The sequence below is a fragment of the Cajanus cajan genome, chromosome 8 (genome assembly GCF_000230855.2).
Source record: "Cajanus cajan strain Asha chromosome 8, NIPB_CcT2T_4, whole genome shotgun sequence".
Lineage (NCBI taxonomy): Eukaryota > Viridiplantae > Streptophyta > Magnoliopsida > Fabales > Fabaceae > Cajanus > Cajanus cajan.
This window is the reverse complement of record NC_138524.1, coordinates 35,159,030-35,181,651: the sequence shown is the minus strand read 5'-3', so window position 1 is coordinate 35,181,651 and position 22,622 is coordinate 35,159,030. Positions and strand designations below refer to the sequence as shown.

Genomic DNA, 22,622 nt, shown 5'->3' with positions numbered 1-22,622 from the left:
GGGGATAATTATTGGATATTATGATTGTCAGATTGGCCCCCAATCCCTTGCTTGTTGTTCTATTTTACTTTCTGTTTACTCTACTTTGTTACTTGTTGGAAGTAATAATGAATATGAAATTAATGTTAAAAATAAATGAGTTTTAATATGAATAAGAATGCTTTCTGTGGATCTCTGTGGATTCCTATGTGGACCTTATGAGGAGTATTTATGACATGACCATGTGAAATATGCACAAATGACATGAGACATAAGAATGGACTATTAAGACAAGCTATGATTATGAAACCATGAAAAATGATGACATGATGTATTAAATGGAATTCTGTAATAAGTTAAATGTGAGTCAATGAAATAATGAATGTATGACATGCATCATATGCATATATTACTCCAGGTGTGCCGCTGAGGCTGCATACCAGTGATGTTAACAAGGTGTACCTTAGGATCACCCACGACTAACAAGGTGTACCTCAGGGTCGCCCACGATGTAACATGCTAACAAGGTGTACCTTAGGGTCACCAATGATGTAACCAGGTGTACCTTAGGGTCACCAGTGATGAATTGTGAAATTTCCTTATGGCGCCACATGCATGCATTTATGAGTCAAGTCTATGATATCATTGCATGATAAATGAGTGTACGTGTATGTATGTTGTTTCCATGTGACTTATATTTGTTGTGTGTGTGTGTGCTATCTAACCTTTATTTCTTCACCTGAAACTGAGTGAGATGTTTCTCACTTCCTTGTTGTTCTTGTATATGTTTAAATTATGTTGCAGATGATCATCATCATGAGAATGTTGGCGATGAGGCTTAAGGCTTCAGTTGGGCATGCTCTGATAGGATGTGACATCGGGCATAGCCAGGCTTAGTTTGGGATATTATTGTCTTAAAAGCCTTAATTTTCTTTTATTGTGTAATTTTGAACATTCTTGATAAAAGACCAAAATATGTATCTTTATCATATTATTTTTATTACATGATTTAGAAGTTAATTATAAATTAATTCCTAACTAGGAGACATTGTCACCTTTGCTGGAATTAATCTATATTTTCTTTTATATAACTTCTTGAGTTTTGATACTTACGTGTTGACTTTTTTTTTATGATTTATGAGTTACGAATGTGAATCTTCTACCTTATAATATTTGAGACAAATATTTCATCCATGAAAGAGGTTGTCAATTATGAAAGATTTTATTTACTCAAAAAGAGAATTTTGTTTTTTTTTACATTTATTATGTATAAGTTTTGGGGTAGAGGGTGTCACAGTGGCTATTACCAACATTCGTTGATTCAAATGGCTACGATTGGTCCTTAAGGCTTCGAGTTCAAATCTTGGTTTGATAAAAAAAAAATAATAACACTGAGAGAGATAGTCTTAATGCAATTAACGTCCTAAGGGAGACTAGTTTCTGACAAATCTAGTAGATACTTATGTCAATATCATGGTAAAAAAAATAATTAGCTATTGAAAATTTACAAAATAATAGAAGAAAAAGAGAATAAAATTAAATTAAAGAAAATAACGAGAGATAATAGTTTAAAGAAATTATAAGGATAAATAGTTAAAAAAAATTGTGTACATAAAATTGTATAGCCTTTATACATTATTACATATAATAGGTACGTAATATTATATGTAATTTTGTCTCTACCATCTCATTTCTACCGCATTTTTTTTTACTTCCTTTTTTTCCTTTTCATTATGACATTTATTGTTGAAATATAAAAAAGTCCTATATTGTTAAAGTAAGATAATAAAAATGAATTATAAGTACAAAAAAAGTCTCAATTAGGACAAGATCTTTTAAGTGATGAATAAAAATAAATTTACGAGGATTTAAATTCAAAGTGAACAATATCATATCAATGTAAAAATGTGTGTAAATCATTAATATACAACAAGATGTCATGTTCCTCTTGAAAAATATATCTCAACAAAACAATCTATCACTTATTATAGCTATCAGTTTATCTTTCTAATCAGGGACGGATAGAGTGGGGCACTTGCCCCCACTATTCTTTTATACATATATATTTTTTCATTAAAAAATAATATATTTTAAAAATAAAAGTATATTCTAATAATATATATATATATATATATATATATTTAAATTATCTTATATATAAAATATAAATTTGAAAAGGTGTTTATTTATTTGATATTTGTCAAACTTTTGAAAGAGGTTAGTTCTTATATGTGATAAAAAAAAAATATTCCTTAATAATGAATTAAATTTTTTAAAAATTTTAATTATAATATATATATATATATATATATATATTAATGCTTACATATATAATGTAATATATTAAAAAATTATTTTTTGATAAAATAAAAATTGCAGTATGTATATTTACCTTTTATGCTTTCAACTTATTATATATGTTGATTAAAAAAATCAAAATAATAAAGATAGTGATATTGTATATGTTGATTAAAAGAATTAAAATAGAAAAGATTAGAAAATTTATGTTCTACTTAGAATTTATTATAAATTTTTTTAAAATAAATTATCATCTAAAAATTTATATCATATATTAAAAATAAGTTTATATCATAAATAAATCAAACTTGATTTTTATAAGATTTAAAAAATTTATTTTTATATTTTTATTAGTGTTAAATTATTATAAAGTAGGTCTTTAAGATTGTAGCTCTAACCAAACATTTAAAAAATATCTATAATAGATAAATAAGTCATATTTAGAACATATATTTTTAAAGAAAGTTAGGTTCAAACCTATTAAATTATAATATAACATAGTTTAACCTAATTTATTTTTATCCTTAATCATAATTTTAGATATAAAAAATTGTAAAAAATAATTATGATATATATTTATACTTTTAAAATTTATATGATAAATTTTAATATTATAAATATATAAATAAGTTTTGCTCCCACTATCTAAAGTTTCTAGATCCGTCACTGTTTTTAATTCCTTTATTTTTTTTCTCATCCCTCTGTGTTTTCTTCCATTCACTATGTATGTTTACAGTCTGCTTCGATACTATATTATATATATATATATATATATATATATATATATATATATATATATATAATTCTGGCCGTTCTATTTATTATTTTGATTAGTTTTTTTGTTTATATCACATACTAAATGCAATCGTGTTCAAACTAGATAAGATAATTATAATTGAAAATATCTTCGGATACAACTACATATTTAAGCAATAATTTTAATTTGTGATAATATATATAATAACTCGTGATGGTCTCTATATTAAACAGCATAATAAGTAGTGACAGATGCACATGAATCATAGTGGGGGCATTTCCCACTAACGTTTTTTATATTTAATTAATTTATATTTTATTAAATTTTAAATTTCTCAAATTTAATATTAATTTATTTTTTATTTCTCAAATTTAAAATTGTTGTGTTTCAAATATTTATATTTAAAGTTAATATTAATATTTTTTTATTATTTTATAATTTATTAAATTTTTTATATTAAAGTTTTAATCTATATATTTTGAACTCATGAATAAAATATATCATTTTTAGGAATAGATCTACCTTGAACATAGTGGGCCTTGGCCTCCCTCATTTTTTTAAATTCTAATATTTTAATATATAATATATATTAAATTGATGAATTATACTTTATAAAATTTTAACATAATATTAAATTGATTAATTTTACTTAAGTGTTTGGTTATAAAAATAAGGTTTAAGTGTGACACCCTCTACCCCAACATACATATAGAAAAATTATAAAACATATTCTAGGGTTAAATAAAATCTTTAAAATAAAAACAATAGTTTCATTAAATAAGAGTAGAGAATTCACATTCGTAAAATTAAATCATGGTCAAATGCGGAATTTATAGCAAAAAGAAACATGAGTCTTTCTAAAACAAATACAATAATATAATCCTAAACTAAGCCTAACAATGCTCCGATGTCACATATCCTATCAAAGCATGTCCAACTGAAGCCTAAGCCTCATCACCAACATCCTCATGCTGATGATCACCTGCAACACAATTTAAACACATACAAAGAACAACAAGAGAATGAGAAACATCTCACTTGGTTCCAGATGTAGAAATAACAGTTAGGTAACACACACACAAATCATACAAGCACAGTCATAGTTACTCATTAATCAGATGCAAATTCAATTTTTTACATATAATACATACACAGCCATTCATCATGCAAGGATGTCATGGACTCGACTCATAGATGCATGCATGTGGCGCCAGTCACGTGTCTCATAATCATACATCATAGCTTGTTACATCATTGGTGACCCTAAGGAACACCTTGTTAGCTTGTTACATCATGAGTGAACCTAAGGTACACTTTGTTAACTTGTTACATCGTTGGTGACCCTAAGGTACACCTTGTTACATCATAAGTGACCCTAAGGTACACCTTGTTAGCTTGTTACATCATGAGTGACCCTAATGTACACCTTGTTAGCTTGTTACATCGTTGGTGACCCTAAGGTACACCTTGCTAGCTTGTTACATCGTTAGTGACCCTAAGGTACACCTTGTTAGTTCGTATATGCACATGATGCATGTCACACGTTCACAAACTCATGGACTCATCACTTCACTTGTCATGAAATTTCATGTCTTATCACATTTCACATTCTCATAGTCATAGCTTATCTCATCTCATCACATTTCATATCCTCATAGTCATAGTGTTCATATTAGCACATTCTCATTCACATCATGTCCTATGTCATTTGTTCATATTTCACATAGTCATACTCATAATTGTTCCTTATAGGATTTCGCACAGGAACCCACAGAGCACTCTAATTTATATCAAAACATATCTAATTTTGAAATCAAATACATATTTACACTCTACATCACACAAGGAACGCAACAGGGCATTTAGAAAGCAAAACACAAAACATTCATATTTTGTCTATTTCTCATAGGGTTCTCTCAGGAACCCACAGAGCACTATAATTCATATCAAAACATATTTATTCTCAAAATTAATTACATATTCACACATTACATCCAACATGGAACACAACAGAACAATCAGAAGACAAAACAGAAAACATTCATATTTTCCTGTTCCTAGAAGCATGCATCAATCAAGGGATAGGGGGCCAATCCTACTACCCAACAATTATTTCCACACCCCCGAGCGAGGTTTCTCACTCCCCTCTTACCTGGATAAGCAGAAGATGAAGCTAGAGCAGAATCTGGATGATCTTCTTCTCTTGGTTCTCCTTGATCATTATAGAGTGTGTCTAGAAATAGTGCCAAAGTGCTTTATTTATAGATTTAATGAGTGACCAGAACGGCTCATTTCGAATCTAGAACGGCCCGTTTTGGATCCTTTCAGCATGTGTAAACTTGGCAGCTGGAACGGCACGTTCTAAAACCAGAAAGGCTCATTCTGAGTTTGCGTTTTAACACACAATGACCAAATTTGGAACGACCCATTCCCAACTAGGATTATAGGTCATTTTGGTGGTTTGGAACGACCCGTTCCAGTTTGGAAAGGCCCGTTCTGGGCTACCAAAAATAGGTCTTTTTAATAGTTTGGAACGATCCGTTCTGGGCTACTAAATCATCCTCAATAAATCTTATGAAAATTACTAAATTACCCTCCATAAAAAGTATAAAAACTGGAGTGTTACATTAAATATGTTTTTAATTTTTGGAAAATGAGTATGTTTTAATTTTTTTTTTATATTTTTTTTTTCATCCTTTAAAAATTTGAAGTTATTCTTTTAGTCCTACTAATATATGATCTTTTTTAATTACTTATATGTTCATAATTATAAGGTTTTGTGATTATCATAAGTGATACCCACAATTATTTATGATATTGTAATACTTAAAAAAGATATATATAAATTCATAAAATAATATATATATATATATATGTACTGACTGTACTTCGCACTCGGGCTCCGAGCCCGGATTAGCGATACAAAGCAACCCCGGGCACACGCTGAGTGACGTCAGCCCGGTATTTAGGGCCCGGTATTTGGGTAGATCATTCCCGAACCCGGGTGATGGAAATACTAGGAGAAGTGAAGGATGTTCTTCTCCTTGGATTTGCCTAGGCTTGGATCCCTTCAAAGGAGACTTGAATCCGCAACTAAGAACACTTGAAGAAGGATGATTATCGGTTGGAATAAGGCTTAAGCCTTGGATGGAAGCATCCAAGCTTAAGGTGCAAGGGAAAGCTCACTTCAAAGAGGAGGAAATCCTAGAAGGGTTCCTAAGGTGAAGCTTTCTCTCATGGTGACTCTTGAACGAAATTTGGCTGAATAAGCTCTCAAATTTCATTATTCTCAAAATTGAATACAAAAATGTGAAGGGAGGACTTAAGTATGCACGGAAATGAAGCACATAGGCACCTAAACCAAAGCTACACAAATTGGCGCCTAAAGTTTGAATTCAAATTTGAAATTTGAATTCAAACTTTGGTGCACATGTGTAAGTCCTAAAATTTAGGTACCAAGGTGCATTTAGGTCTGATTTGAGAGTCATTTAGGGTTAATTTGAGTGTCACATGTTCAGCCACCAATGGTGCAAAACATGTGACTCAAATGTAACTTAAATGGCTTCCAAATTAAACCTAGTTTAACCTAATTAGCATACTTTAGTATTCCTTGTATTTTCCTATTCTAATGACCTAATTACATTGGTCAAACAATTACAATGGAAAGGAAAAATTACAAGAATGAAAATGAGCCCAATATTGGGTACCAAAAGCCCAAAGGCCCATGAAGCCCAAAACTAGGCCCAACAAGCCTAAAACCTAAAATGCTACTCTATGTGGTCCAAAATACAAGACCAAAATATATGATACCTATACTAACATGATGTATACAAAACATATGAAAATAGCTATAACAAAATATGGCCCATGAAAAGTTCAACTTGGGCCTTCCCAGGCCCATCAGGCCCATTGAGCCCTGACTGGCCCAAACCTTCATGTCTAGCCAACTCCTCTTGGCTCCTTCAATATATCACCTCTTGCCTTCCTAGGCATGATTCCATCATCCCCTCCCTCTTGAAAAGGATTTGTCCTCAAATCATGAGGATGCATGGAATAAGAAACATCACCTACATACACAACAAACCATGTATAAGAGGTGACATGTTTATGATGAGAAAATGGATTATGGATCCTAAGAGGAGTCCTTATATCTAGCCTAAGAAAAAATAAACTATCAAAATTAGACTCCCTAAAAGTAGAAATAGGCTCCTCTCCTAAGCATAACCTAGAAGTAAAACCTAAGAATGTAATAACACTATGACTAAGACAATGAAAAGAATGATTTTTAAACACTACAATATCTTGCCTAAAATACCCTAAATGGTAGCCTAGGCTTTTCCTAAAATATAAAGAAAAGAATACTAGAAAACGTCCTAAACAATTTTGAATCATATTGTTTGGTAGATAAAATGTCTTGGAAAATCTTGAAAACTCATATAAACTATTTTTGTCTTGTAGGGAAGGGTGCAAATTAAGTTCAAATAAAGATGAACTTCCCATAAGATCAAAAATCGAATATGAAATATGACAAGATGTATCTATCAAACAATATATTCCAAAATTTGGGTGCTTTATTAGAACAACTATGGTAGAAGGATTCCTAAAGAGAGGAAGACTATCTTCCTTGGGCACCTCCAAGGAAGTAGCACAAGAAGTGGAACTAAATGTAGTCCACTCCTTCTTCACTACATCTTGAAGTTGAGATTCATTTTTCTTTAGAATGATTTGTTCTTGAATCTCTACTTCATGACTTGTGGTAAGATTAGGGTAAGAGTTAAGGTCTTTATTTATGAAGAGAGTATTTTGTAAATGATTTTTAGTGGTAGAACAACTCTCTTCACTCACAAGTCCTTTAGAGGAATTATTTTCCTCCTTACTCTTCCCTAAGAGCAATGCCTTTTTTCTTTCTTTTTCTCTTGTTTTTCTCAATTTTTCTTTTGCTAAAAGTTTTTCTCTCTTTTGTTTAATAATGTGAATTTCTTCCTCTAAAATTGCAATTTGTGCTTTTTTTTCAAGTTTTTCTTTTTCTTTTTTTAAAGCTTCTTGCTTTGTCCAAGGTGTTAGTGATTTAAGCCTTTGAGTAGAATGTGAAAAACCTTTTGGAGAGCTTAATTCACTACCACTTGAGAAATATTTTCTCATGATTAAACAAAAGAATTTTTTTGTATATGCTATGCAAAAAGTTATAAAATGTTTTTGGTATTTTCTAGGAATGAAAATAACACTTGGAAGTCTAAGTGTACAAGTTGCACTATCAAGGGAGGTGAGCTACAAAGAGCCACTTAATAACCAAGCCTTTTCAAGTGGAAATCACTAAACTCCTTTGTGGTATCTCCAATTCCCCAAAACTTTTCACAAAAATTTTGAATGCTTTTTCACAATTTGTTTGTTTTTTTGAGACTAAACTAAACGTGAGCAAGTAAATCTACACAAGTCTAGACGTTTCAAGGCAGCAAAATAAAGCAATTAAAAGACAAAGAACTTAAAGGAAACAATGTAAGCAATTAGTCGGATATCCTAAGTGGAAGCTTGAAACATCATATGGAGGAGGCCCATGGGCTAAGGGCCCAACTACTAGAGCAATGGCAAGAAGGATGCATGAAGATTGGGCCCAAGCCCAAGGAAAGCCCACCACTTTATTTTGTTGGGCTTTGTATCAAGCCCATTAGATTAGGGTTAGAATAGGAGTAGGCCTTGGTGCCTTGTATTTTCTTTGGGCCTTGTATTTCCGGCCTTGTAGTGTAGGATTTACATTTAGAGGTCATGTGAATTTGGGGTGAATTAAGGTTACATGTGTAGTTACATTAGCATGTAATTAGGAGCACATTTGGTGTGCATTTCGGCCATGTGCAACACATGCACATGGTGTGATCCGAAATGCAACTCAAATGCATCTCTAATCACATGCCAAATGAACTAATCACATGGAGGTTCCGGGTTTGGCTCCTAGAATTTGAATTTTGAATTCAAATTCTAGGCGCCTAAAGTTAAGTAACCATACCATGGTTTACTTAACCTTAGGCTAACCCAAGGTCTCACCTTAACCTAATTTTCCCTATATATTCAATATGGCCGAGACTTGTAATCACTTTTGGAATTATTGAATGAGTATTCTTCATTTGAATTCTCTCCCTCCGAAAGTCACCTTGCATCCTACTCTACCCTCCTTGAGTGCTTCCCTTTGTAGAGTTAGGTTGCCTTACTTCTTTGGACCTTAGCTAGGAAGCAAGCTTCGGCCACCTTGAGTCTCTTTGGAGCATCCTTCCTTGATCATCCGTCTAAGGAACCATGGAGACTTGAAGAAATTTCTATGTGCATCCAAGTGGAAGCACATCAAGTGGTATCAAGAGCATCCGGTTTTGTCTTCAAGAGATAAGTCTTGATCCTTATCTTTTGTTGTGTGATCCGTGGTGAATTGTTCAATTTTTGTGTTCATTTTTTTGTTCATGTCATTTTAGAGTTGCTTCCTTCCTAGATCTATTTTCTTGCCTTAAATTTGATGGATCTAGTTTCTTATGCTTGAATGATTCATATATGCTTTTATGTCAATATGCTTCCATGAATCATGCTCCATTAATTCTTTTACCTATTAGGAATTTTCTGCCTATGATCATTTTTACTTTCCTTGAGTCATATTTGCAATTTTATTCGGTCAATTTGAATGGTTGAGTCATTTTAATTTTGAAATCCATGTTTAGTAGTCATGTGTAGTTCTTATGATGTTCATACTTCTTAGCTATGCTTAAGTGAACCGTTTGAATTTTGTTTAAGTGAATCTTGTTTCAATTTTCTGGATTTGGCCGAGATCTAATTTCCTATGGTATAAGCTCATCATTTTTGATTTTTTTGAGTTCATAAACTACTATTAGATCATTAGTAGTTTTCTTAGAAATTTTTAGGTTTCCAAAAAAAAATTCTAAAGTGTCTTCAAAATTTTTCTTAAATCCGTGAGGTTTGATCTTGTTTATTGAAAGGAGTGCTGGAAATTGTGTTTGTGATTCAAATTTGAATTTGAATTTGTGGAGCCAAAACCGTGCATGTGCTACCTAAACAACCAAGCAACAAAAGCATGTCACATGTTCATTACATTTTGACCTAATTTGTGTGGCATTTGCATTTCAATTTGAACTTGGTTTTGGTGTTCCTAGAAAAGTGACCGAGACCTCTTGTAACACAATCACATTGAAAGAAAAAGGCAACTCCTAATTGATTAAAAAAAAAAATTAAGAAAGATTAAAAGAAAAATTTAGAACAAAAGTGTTAAAAAAAAAAAAATACTAAATCAAAATTTGAAAAGCAAAAGCCAAGTTAAGGAGTTTTTGATTTTTCATATCTTGTTGTTTTATTTCTTCTCGGTTTCTAGTAGCTTTGAAGTCATTAATTTTCAGCTATCCTATTTTTTGAGTGTTTTGGTTTTGAGCATCCATTCTAGAACCAATTTTTAGGTGCAATTCCTTCTTCATCTAGTCATCTACTTAATTGTCATCTACATTTGTCAATTCTAATCTACTCTTGTCTTTCATCTTCTTTTCTATTCATGGTTTATACTATATTGGATTTAACTCAAAGTGTGGCCTAAGTTTGACCTAGTCTATCTTCCTAGAAGCTAGTTCTACAAGGGTCATCAAAGGAAGCCTAAGGAAAGGAGGAGAAAGGAAGCTAGTAGGCACTCGGAATTGGCTACTTAAACACCCAAAAATACTACACATATTTTGCTGGAAATTTTTGTGCTTGCTGGCTGCACCAAACCGTGAAGACTTGGAAGAATTCTTTTGATTTGTAATTGCAAAATTTAAAAAAAAAAAACAGAGGATTAGTGACGGATTTAGAGACCAAATTTTCATTACTAATTGACTTTTTTTGTTGCAAAATTGGTCACTAATTCCTCACTAATTTTGGTGGCTGTTTTGGTTACAATTTTAAGCCACTTTGTAGTTGTTGTTTAACTTTGTTTATACCTTGTATTTGGCCTTTTAAAGGAGTGTCTTGGGGGTGTCTTTGGTACACAACCATCTCTCCTTAGGTATAGAATTTTCGTTAGCACTTTGGTGGGAGTGGTCCTTGATTGATCTTTGGTATCTTTCAAGCTCTCACCCTAGGAACCGTTTAGATAGTTTAAATTGTTGTTTAAGACTTGTTTACTTGCTTTCACGACTAGTATGTTTTAGTTCATCAAACATCAACAAAAACAATTTCATTGAAAAGAATTTGGTAGAGATTAACTACAAAGGGGATTAGTAATTTTTACTTGAAGAGGCTTGGTTTTTAAGTGGCTCTTAGTAGCTCACCTCCCTCCAAAGTTCAATTTGTATACATAATCCTCCTAGTACTTAGTCTTAACCTTGCACAAAAACAAAATTGCTTTTAAAAGTTCTTTCATAAAAAAAGATCTTTCACCTATAATGGAAGAATTTTCTACTCCTCATAGTGATACTAATTCAAGTGACAACAAAAGTGTTTCTAGATTGTCACGTGAATTAAGATCACTAAAGTTATGGCAAGAGCAAGAATTACAAGCAAAATTTGAAAAAGAAGCTCAATTTGCTCTTTTAGAGGAAGAAATTCGTTTATTAAAGGAGAAAGACAAAAGAAAACACCATCATGGTCCACATAGTTCATACGCCCATAGTTCTACTTTAGGAGAGTCAATGCATGATAGCCTAGCTTTAGGAGATCACTATCAACCACCTCCTAGGAGAACTCATAGAACCTCTAAGCCAAGGGAATCTAGGGTAGATCTCCCTTACTTTCATGGTAAAGATGATGTGGAGGGGTATCTAGACTGGGAAATGAAAGTGGAACAAATTTTCACTTGCCATCAAGTGAGTGAGGAGAGAAAAGTACCCTTAGCTACCTTGAGTTTCCAAGGTCATGCCATGTATTGGTGGACCTCTCTTGTGAGAGATAGGCGTCTCCATAATGAACCTCCAATTCAATATTGGAATGAGTTAAGGAGTGCCTTGAGAAGGAGACATATACCCTCTTACTACACTAGGGAGCTTATCAATAAGCTCCAACGACTCCAACAAAAAAATTTGACTGTTGAAGAATATAGACAAACAATGGAGTTGTATATCATGAGGGCGGGTATTAGGGAAGAAGAAAATCTTACCATTGCTAGATTTTTGAGTGGTTTATCTTTTGACATAAGAGATAAGGTTGAGCTACTCCCTTATAGGGATTTGGATGACTTGGTTCAACTTTGTATAAAGGTTGAACAACAAAATTTGAGAAAAGGTTATAAAGCAAGCTCATACTCATCTTCTTTGTCTAAGGATAGCTACAAGAGGGAAGGTAGGAAAAATAATTTTGAAAAGAAAGATGCTTTTCCTTCCAAAAATCTAGATAAAGGTAAAGAAAAAGAGACAAAAACAAACACTAGCACCAAGTCTAGTGACATCAAATGCTTTAAGTGTCTTGGGAGAGGCCACATTGCTTCTCAATGCCCTAACAAGAAAGTAATGATTTTAAGGGGTCAAGACATTTATAGTAGCCAGGATGAAACTACTTCTTCTTCATCTTCAAGTGAAAATGAAGAAGAGGCAAGTGAAGAAGAGTCATGTGAGGTTACTTACCCTTATAATGGGGAACTTCTTATGATGAGAAGGGTCCTCAACAACCAACCTAGTGATACACAATCCCAAAGAGAGAACATCTTTCATACAAGATGTAACATTTCAAGCAAAGCTTGTTCTCTCATTGTGGATAGTGGCTCTTGGTGCAACTGTTGTAGCACTAGGATGGTTGAGAAGTTAGGTTTGACTACCACACCACATCCAAAACCTTATCAACTTCATTGGCTTAATGATGATGGGGATATGGTAGTCAATCAACAAGTGGAAGTTGAGTTTTCTATTGGGAACTATAAGGATAAAGTTAAATGTGATGTAGTTCCCATGGAAGCTTGTCATATTCTATTAGGAAGGCCATGGCAATTTGACAAACAAACACACCATGATGGCCTCACTAATAAAATTACTTTCACTCATAAGGGTAAAAAGTTTGTACTTCATCCTCTATCACCTTCACAAGTGAAGGAGGACCAAGTACAAATGAAAACCAAACGTGACCAAGAAAAAGAAAAACAAAAAAAAAAGGAAAAAAAAAAAAAACATTCTAAAAATTGATGAAAAATAGGATCCTAGAGAGACTAGTGTTCCCTCTCTAGAGATAGTTCAAGAAGAGAATTTTGACACAAAACCTTTACATAAAACTTCTCTCTTTATTGAACCATCTTCTCATATCCTCATGTGTAGAGGAACACTAACTTGCACTGCCACATCTTTGGAAACTTCTCTCCCTCTTGTGGTTAAAAATCTTTTACAAGAGTTTGATGATATATTTCCCAAGGAAGGCCCAATTGGACTTCCTCCTTTTAGGGGAATAGAACATCAAATAGATCTTGTGCCTGGGGCTAGTCTTCCAAATAGACCAGCCTATAGGACCAATCCACAAGAAACCAAAGAGATAGAGAAGCAAGTCCATGAGTTGTTGGAGAAGGGCTGGATTCAAAAGAGTCTAAGTCCTTGTGCTGTACCAGTCATCTTGGTGCCAAAAAAAGATGGAAAATGGAGGATGTGTTGTGACTGTCGAGCCATCAACAACATCACCATAAAATATAGGCACCCAATTCCTAGGCTTGATGACATGCTTGATGAATTGCATGGGTCATCCATATTTTCCAAAGTAGATCTTAAGAGTGGTTATCACCAAATTCGAATCAAAGAAGGTGATGAATGGAAAACCGCTTTTAAAACTAAATTTGGACTATATGAATGGTTAGTAATGCCTTTTGGGCTTACTAATGCACCTAGCACATTCATGAGGCTCATGAATCATGCCCTTAGGGATTGCATTGGTAGATTTGTAGTTGTTTATTTTGATGATATTTTAATCTATAGCAAAAGTCTAAGTGATCATGTTGATCACCTAAGACAAGTTTTCCTTGTCCTTAGGGACAATCACTTGTTTGCCAATGTGGACAAGTGCACTTTTTGTGTGGATAATGTTATATTCTTAGGGTTTGTGGTTAGCAAAAATGGGGTTCATGTGGACCCCGAAAAAATTAAAGCCATCCAAGAATGGCCTATTCCTACTAATGTTAGTGAAGTTAGGAGTTTCCATGGATTGGCAAGCTTTTATAGGAGATTTGTTCCTAACTTCTCTACACTAGCTTCACCTCTCAATGAGTTGGTGAAGAAGGATGTGGTCTTTGAATGGACGGATAAACATAATTTAGTTTTTCAAGAACTTAAGCAAAAACTTACTCAAGCACCTGTTCTAGCTTTACCTAATTTTTCTCAAACTTTTGAGCTAGAATGTGATGCTTCAGGTCTTGGCATAGGAGCTGTGTTGTTACAAGGTGGTCATCCCATAGCTTATTTCAGTGAAAAGCTTCATGGGGCTGCCTTGAACTACCCTACCTATGACAAGGAGTTATATGCTTTAGTTCGTGCCCTTCAAACTTGGGAACATTACCTTGTCACCAAGGAATTTGTTATCCATAGTGACCATGAGTCACTCAAATACTTGAAGGGTCAACATAAATTAAATAAGAGGCATGCAAAATGGGTTGAGTATTTAGAACAATTTCCTTATGTCATCAAATATAAAAAAGGCTCTACAAATGTAGTAGCTGATGCTTTGTCTCGAAGATATGTGCTTTTGAACATCCTAGGTTCTCAAATACTAGGGTTTGATGACATCAAGGAGTTGTATGAGAAAGACCTTGATTTTGCTAACTTTTATTCTTTATGTAATCAAAAACCTTACCAAGGTTACTATATTTCTGAGGGGTTTCTTTTTAAAGAAAATAAACTTTGCATTCCCCAAGGATCTATTAGGAAACTCTTGGTTAAGGAGAGCCATGAGGGTGGGCTCATGGGGCATTTTGGAATTGAGAAGACTCTTTCTCTTTTGAAGGAGAAATTCTTTTGGCCTCATATGAAGAGAGATGTTCAAAGATTTTGTAGTAGTTGCATTGCTTGTTTACAAGCAAAGTCTACCACAAAACCTCATGGACTTTACACCCCCTTGCCTATATCCTCTTCTCCTTGGGTAGACATTTCCATGGATTTTATCCTTGGTTTGCCTCGAACCCAAAGAGGAAAGGATTCCATATTTGTGGTTGTGGACCGTTTTAGCAAAATGGCACACTTTATTCCATGCCACAAAGTGGATGATGCAAGTAACATTGCTAAGTTATTCTTTCAAGAAATTGTGAGACTACATGGATTACCCAAAACTATCGTCTCTGATAGAGATGTTAAGTTCTTAAGCCATTTTTGGAAAACTCTTTGGGCAAGGCTTGGAACTAAACTTCTATTTTCTACCACATGTCATCCTCAAACTGATGGACAGACTGAGGTAGTCAATAGGTCTCTAGGGACTATGTTGAGGGCAATCCTCAAGGGCAACAAAAAGTCATGGGATGACTACCTCCCTCATGTGGAGTTTGCCTATAATAGAGTGGTTCATAAGACCACCAACATGTCTCCTTTTGAGATTGTCTATGGCTTTAATCCTCTTACTCCTCTAGATTTATTACCTCTCCCAGATGTGGTTTCTTTTATCCATAAAGAAGGTACATCTAGGGCTGAATTTGTTAAGAAATTACATGAGAGGGTTCGAGATCATATTCAATCCCAAACTGAAAAATACCAAAAATATAATAATAAGGGTAGAAAGGAAGTTATCTTCAAGGAAGGTGACTGGGTTTGGCTGCACCTTAGGAAGGATCGATTTCCTTCCAAAAGAAAGTCCAAGCTTAGTCCTCGAGGAGATGGACCCTTCCAAATCCTTAGGAAGATCAATAATAATGCCTATGTTCTAGATCTCCCTTCTGAGTATGGTGTTAGTTCTAGTTTCAATGTTTCTGATCTCTCTTTGTTTACAGGACTAACTACCCTCGAGGAGGATGCTCTGGATTTGAGGTCAAATCCTCTTCAAGAGGGAGGGGATGATGGAGGAGGCCCATGGGCTAAGGGCCCAACTACTAGAGCAATGGCAAGAAGGATGCATGAAGATTGGGCCCAAGCCCAAGGAAAGCCCACCACTTTATTTTGTTGGGCTTTGTATCAAGCCCATTAGATTAGGGTTAGAATAGGAGTAGGCCTTGGTGCCTTGTATTTTCTTTGGGCCTTGTATTTCCGGCCTTGTAGTGTAGGATTTACATTTAGAGGTCATGTGAATTTGGGGTGAATTAAGGTTACATGTGTAGTTACATTAGCATGTAATTAGGAGCACATTTGGTGTGCATTTCGGCCATGTGCAACACATGCACATGGTGTGATCCGAAATGCAACTCAAATGCATCTCTAATCACATGCCAAATGAACTAATCACATGGAGGTTCCGGGTTTGGCTCCTAGAATTTGAATTTTGAATTCAAATTCTAGGCGCCTAAAGTTAAGTAACCATACCATGGTTTACTTAACCTTAGGCTAACCCAAGGTCTCACCTTAACCTAATTTTCCCTATATATTCAATATGGCCGAGACTTGTAATCACTTTTGGAATTATTGAATGAGTATTCTTCATTTGAATTCTCTCCCTCCGAAAGTCACCTTGCATCCTACTCTACCCTCCTTGAGTGCTTCCCTTTGTAGAGTTAGGTTGCCTTACTTCTTTGGACCTTAGCTAGGAAGCAAGCTTCGGCCACCTTGAGTCTCTTTGGAGCATCCTTCCTTGATCATCCGTCTAAGGAACCATGGAGACTTGAAGAAATTTCTATGTGCATCCAAGTGGAAGCACATCATATGAAATTTCCAAGCCACTTCCACTAGCACTACACGTGACACTACAAGAAAAATTGATATTATCTACGGAATATTATCTACGGAAATTTTTCCGTAGATAAAATTTATTTATCTACGGAATATTATCTACGGAATATTTTCCGTAGATAATATTTAATTTTCTACGGAATATTATCTACGGAAAAAATTCCGTAGATAATATTCCGTAGGTAAAACATTTTTTTTATAAAATAATTAAAATATTTAATTTAACATCATTAAAAAAATTATTTATTATAAAATTTATTTTTTTTAGTTTAATTATTTATTATAATACTTTTTATTTACTAAAAAATTATTTTTAATTAAAATATAATTTAGAATAATGAATAGCTTTAACTTTTGTGTACCATATTTAATGGAAAACATAAAGAAAAGATGAATTCAGTTTTACTTTATTAAACGTAAGAAACAAATTAAAGATTAAATTTTTTTAACAAATAAAAATTAATATAATAATTAATAATTTATATTTCTATTTATATTAATTATAAATATTTCTTATATTATATAATAATTCATATAATTTATTTAATATTTTTTAAGTTAAATTTGATTATCTTATTTTTAAAAGATTCAATAATTAATTTTCTTATTTAAATATTAAATTTGTTTTGAAAATACTCAATTGAGTCTTTAATTTTTTAAAATATATTAATTTGAAAATTTAAAAATCATTTGATACTTCATTTCATTAATTCAAATTGACGGATAATCATAGAATCATTTTATACATTGGTTAAAATTAATGAAACGAAGTATCAAATGATTTTTAAATTTTCTAACAATTTACATATTTGATCTATGCATTAAGAACTTTAAATTGAACGGTTAGATAATTGAAATTTCATAGAGAAAATGAGTTATTGAACGGAGTAAGTCTATGTAACTCTTAGAGTAAAAAGATCCATCTTCTTTAATATATATATATATATATATATATATAATTTGCTTTCCTTTTGTGTTTCATTTTCTGTTTATGGTTTTTTAGTTTATTAGTTGTCATGGTACATGTGTTTGTTACCTTTTTCTTTAATTTGGATTTTATACGATGTAAGTTTTAATTAGATATTCAACGAATCATATTAATAAAGATTTGAACAAATTATATTACTATTAAACATCCGATAAATAAGGATATATTTAAAGAAATAACTTATTTAAGATATTATATAATAAATTTTTATGTAATAAGATTAATGAATAATGATATGTTTTAAGAAATAATACTTGTTTAAGATCTTATATAATAAGTTTTTATATGATAAGATCTTATAATGTTATATTACTATATATTTTTGAGAAACTTGAATTGAATCTTTAATTTTTAAAAATAAGATTAATTTAATCAATGTTTACTTAATTAAAAAATAACTTATTTAACATATTTTAATAAATAAAACTTAATTGATACCTTCTAAAATAAAAATAATGTTATTAAACGTAAGAAACAAATTAAAGATTGAATTTTTTTAACAAATAAAAACTAATATAACAATTAATAATTTATATTTCTATTTATATTAATTATAAATATTTCTTATATTATATAATAATTTATATAATTTATTTAATATTTTTTAAGTTAAATTTGGTTCTCTTATTTTTAAAAGATTCAATAATTAATTTTCTTATTTAAATATTAAATTTATTTTGAAAATACTCAATTGAGTCTTTAATTTTTTAAAATATATTAATTTAATCAAATTTCTTTCCTTTTAACTTCAATTATTTTTAAAAAATAAGAGTAAATTTAATTTTAAAATAAATCAAATTCAATAAATTTGAATAAATAAAAACTTAATTAATACTTTTTAAAATAAAAATTATAAAATTAAAATGAGTATAGTTGCTGACCCTCTGAAACACTCTCAAATGCACTCTCGAACCCTACCTCTTGCTCACTCTAGAACGCTCTCTCTCGCACACCGTAAGACCCAAACCCTCTCAACTCAGTGAAACCTAAAACGCTTGTTTATCTTCAACAACCACTACAAAAAAAATGCTATTTAGTGGGGGTTATTTTACAGAGGTTGTAAAAACCCCCTCAAATTAACATGAGTTGCGGCGTTTTGGGGGATCGCTCAAAATTGTAACAATAGTGGCGATTTTTATCATTTTTTGAGGAGGTTTATGTCCTCCCAAATTCATAGACAATTTTACCTGAAAATTTTTCATCATTTTCCCCCCCAATTTATTTTCACCAAATCCCTCCAATTTTGTCTACATTTCCCCGCGAACACCCTTCCTCGTCTCCCAACCCTTCCCCACCTCTCCCCACACCCTCGAAGAAAGCGGAAAATCTCCCCTCGAAGAACAGCTCCGTCGCGATGGGTCTTCGCCATTGCCTCACCACCGCCTTCGACGCCGTGTACGCGCCGTACCCAGGCTTCAGCGCCGCCACCAGCGACGTCATCAGCAGGTTGATCCGCCCCCGCCGCCGCACTTCAAGCAGTTGGCCGCCTCCCTCGCGCAGGCGAATCGCCTCGCGCGTTCACCGCGAAGATGCGGTCGAAGGACTCGACGGTGGTGTCGGCAACGGAGGGCTAGGCTCTGTCATTGATGCCGGTGGAGTTGACGAGGATGTGGAGCGGCGAGTCGAAGGCGTGTTGGGCTGAGTCGAAGAGGGACTTGACCTGGGCCACTACGGCGCGCGGCGTGGCGGAGTTGGCGTTGATTTGGGCCGCGACGGAGTGGGTTTGGGAATGAAGAAGCCTGCAGCAACTAAGGTCAATGAAGCATTATCCAAGGAAGCATTGTTTTGATAAGAATAGGAACTGGCGTAGATGGGTATCCCCCTATTTTCAATTAGTCTAGGGTTTAATGTTGTAAACCCTAAAAGGATTCTTCCTCGCTACAGAATGTGGTTATTGTGTAGAAAAAATCTAATGGTACTATTCATGAAATTATGATGTTTATTAATCAAGTGTTTTGCTATTAGTTTCACTGCCATATGTCGGTCTAATTGTATTTTTCTTGTATGTTTATGTAGAGCCTAATATCTGCTGAACATCGAATACGATTGTGTCATTTAGCCTGCAAAAGTTCAGATTTTGTAATGGTTGATCCATGGGAGGTAAAACAGCTTTTCCATCTGCTAGATTGCACATGTATTTTTTTTTTCTCTTGCATGTGTTAAAGTTTCATTATCCAAAGATTTGAATTTGAGAAACAGTGCTTTGATGTCATGTGCGTTGCAAGAAATATTTGGCTCTTTGGCTAACCTGATTTCTTAATATTTTGCATTTTTACCTGGCTATAAACTGTTACAGGCAAATCAGAGCACATATCAACGAACCTTAATTGTTCTCTCCAGAGTCCACAATTCTGTTTGTGAGACAGGGTTGGTATCTAGAGGTATGCACGACAAATAAGCCTAGTTTTAATGCTAATCCCTACTGCTTATATACTTTTTAAAAATGTGGTGCTAATTGCTAAGGATTTGGTGTTACTTGTTAGGAATACTTTGCTACTAAAATGATTAATGAATTAATTTTAATGTTTGGTCATGTTTTCCTTTCTCTGATATTAGGTGCTCAATTGACACTAGTATTTTGTGAAATTTCTTAGTGCTATATGGATGTATAATTCTTTGAGCTGGAATTTCAAAGCTCCCATGATCTTGGAGTGGTTCTTGCAGCTGGCTCGTTAAACTTGGACCCGGGGTGGTTGCGATTGTCTCTTTGGAAGCCTGACTTCAACCCAAGAACCTACAAGAATACGGTTGCACAGGTTTGGCTGCGCATATTGGAGCTCCCCCAAGAATATTGGAGTCCAAGAATCATTCTTGCAATTGCATCAGCAATTGGGACTCCAATTTCACTTGACAAAGCAACGTTGGATAGGAAATAGGGCCACTTTGCTCGAGTCTTGATCGAAATTGATCTTGCACATAAGATCCCAACGCAGTTGCTGGTTGAAAGGGAAGGCTATACGTTCTTTGTCTCATTTGAATTTGATAGGCTGCCTTCGTTTTGTTCTATTTGTAAATGTATAGGACACGTTGATTCTGCATGTAATGGTGTTCTTCATGCAGGTGCTGGCTCACGTAATTCTAATATGCAGCAAGTCAATGACAGGCCACGTAACCTAGTGCAGTTTGGTGCAGTAGGGAGTTTGGATGATGCACCTGTTTCAGCACAGAATGGTGGTGCAGCAGGTGCTGGACTGCCTCCACCGAATGGCACGGATCATACTGCACATGCACCGTTTGAAGAGAATTTGATCACGGATCATGCAGGTTTAGGTGGTGTTGTCCTTCATGCAAATATTGCTGCCACTGATGCACCGTTTGAAGACCCTGAAAATGCAACTTTCACTGCACCAGCTGTTCGTGGATTTGTTAAGAAAAGAACTCATAATTTGACTCCTAATCATGCAGGATCAGTTGTAGGATCAGGTGCTGCACAACAAGCAACTGTAGCTGCTGATTCAGCTGCTCAAATTGACGTAGCACTTGGTGTTGTTTTGGTTGCTGCACAACAATCAGCTGCAGTTCCAATTGACGTAGCACATGGTGCTATATAGTGATAAAGCTTTCAAAAGTGATCTATCATGTTTCATAAATGTTCAGTGATTTAAATTTGACTTAGTCTAAATGGAGCATTAATAGTTCCCTTCATTATGTAAAAATGTCTGCTAGGCTTTCATTTCTTACTATACTTGTTTCGGTCAATGTTGTAACAATAGAATAACTTGCTTTTGTATTGATTAGTGTAGAATCTCTCAAGGTCATGCTTCTCTGTGGTTCTGATCTTCTTCATTCTTTTGGCATTCCTGGATTCTGGATTCCTGACCAGGTACTTATGCATTCAATATGTTAGAAAAATGTAATATTGTTTTTCATAGATTTAGTTTCACATGGAACTAGAATTTGTCCCACCTAATAATTTTGGTTAATCAACCGTAAAAGGTCATGGAATTCAAAGTCAGTCAATTTCGTGGTGTTTTTATAGTTAGAATTGACAAGCTTATTGAGTCTCAAATGGTCTTATTTCTTCCCAGGAAGATACAAGGCATAGGTGAAGTATAGATTAGCAGTGTCAAACTAATGAATTGGATAAATTTATTTAAAAAAATGTAATCCATCCATGACTCAATAAAAAATGGTCCAATCCATCCAATATATATATATATATATATATATATATATATATTATTTTCTAAATAAAGCTTAATAATTATACACATTTTTACACCCAAATATCAGAGTCCATGATTTGTCTCTTGAAGACCTATCTCTTAAAGTTTAATATGTTGAATGGTCCATTATCCATCCAATAATAAATGGTGTTCCAATTCAACTAATATATTAAGCTTTATTTTGATAATTGAATGGATTGATTGAGTTGTACGTCATGGGATTCGATGGTTAGTGGATAAACAATTTGAATAACCATATATGTTACTGAATATTAATTTTTCATAGGTTGTGGAAACAATGAAATATAATTTTGTTATTATACTTTAGGTTAATAGTATATGCAGAGATTATGGAGTAGTCTGCATTCGCAGAGAAGGACAAGATGTTGAGAAGACTATATCTAATTAGTGAAATTTTGCATAGTGCAGTGCAAAGTTTATTTTGGATGCAAATATGAGGATGCGTGTTTATCTTTCATGTACGTTTCACATAGCTTAAACTTAATCGAATTAGCTGCATTAATTTATCTGTCAAAAATAAAATTGAGTGGTCATTAATTATATTGTTTGGATCCTATGGAAGTTTCTCTAATGGAATGTCTTTATTGCTTTAATGTGTTGACCTGGTTCCTATTCCTAATATTCTATTA

The 22,622-nt window shown here is 33.4% G+C and overlaps 1 protein-coding gene across 1 annotated transcript; it reads left to right on the top strand.

Annotated features, from left to right (window-relative positions):
• The first annotated feature begins 19,577 nt into the window (after nt 1-19,577).
• Nucleotides 19,578-22,381, top strand: LOC145950900 (nicotinamide/nicotinic acid mononucleotide adenylyltransferase-like). The gene is made up of 5 exons (XM_083062781.1): nt 19,578-19,721; nt 19,823-19,906; nt 20,103-20,187; nt 21,550-21,629; nt 22,301-22,381. The coding sequence occupies exons 1-5, from the start codon at nt 19,617-19,619 to the stop codon at nt 22,379-22,381; spliced, it is 435 nt and encodes a 144-aa protein (XP_082918907.1). The 5' UTR covers nt 19,578-19,616.
• The last annotated feature ends 241 nt before the right edge of the window (nt 22,382-22,622 follow it).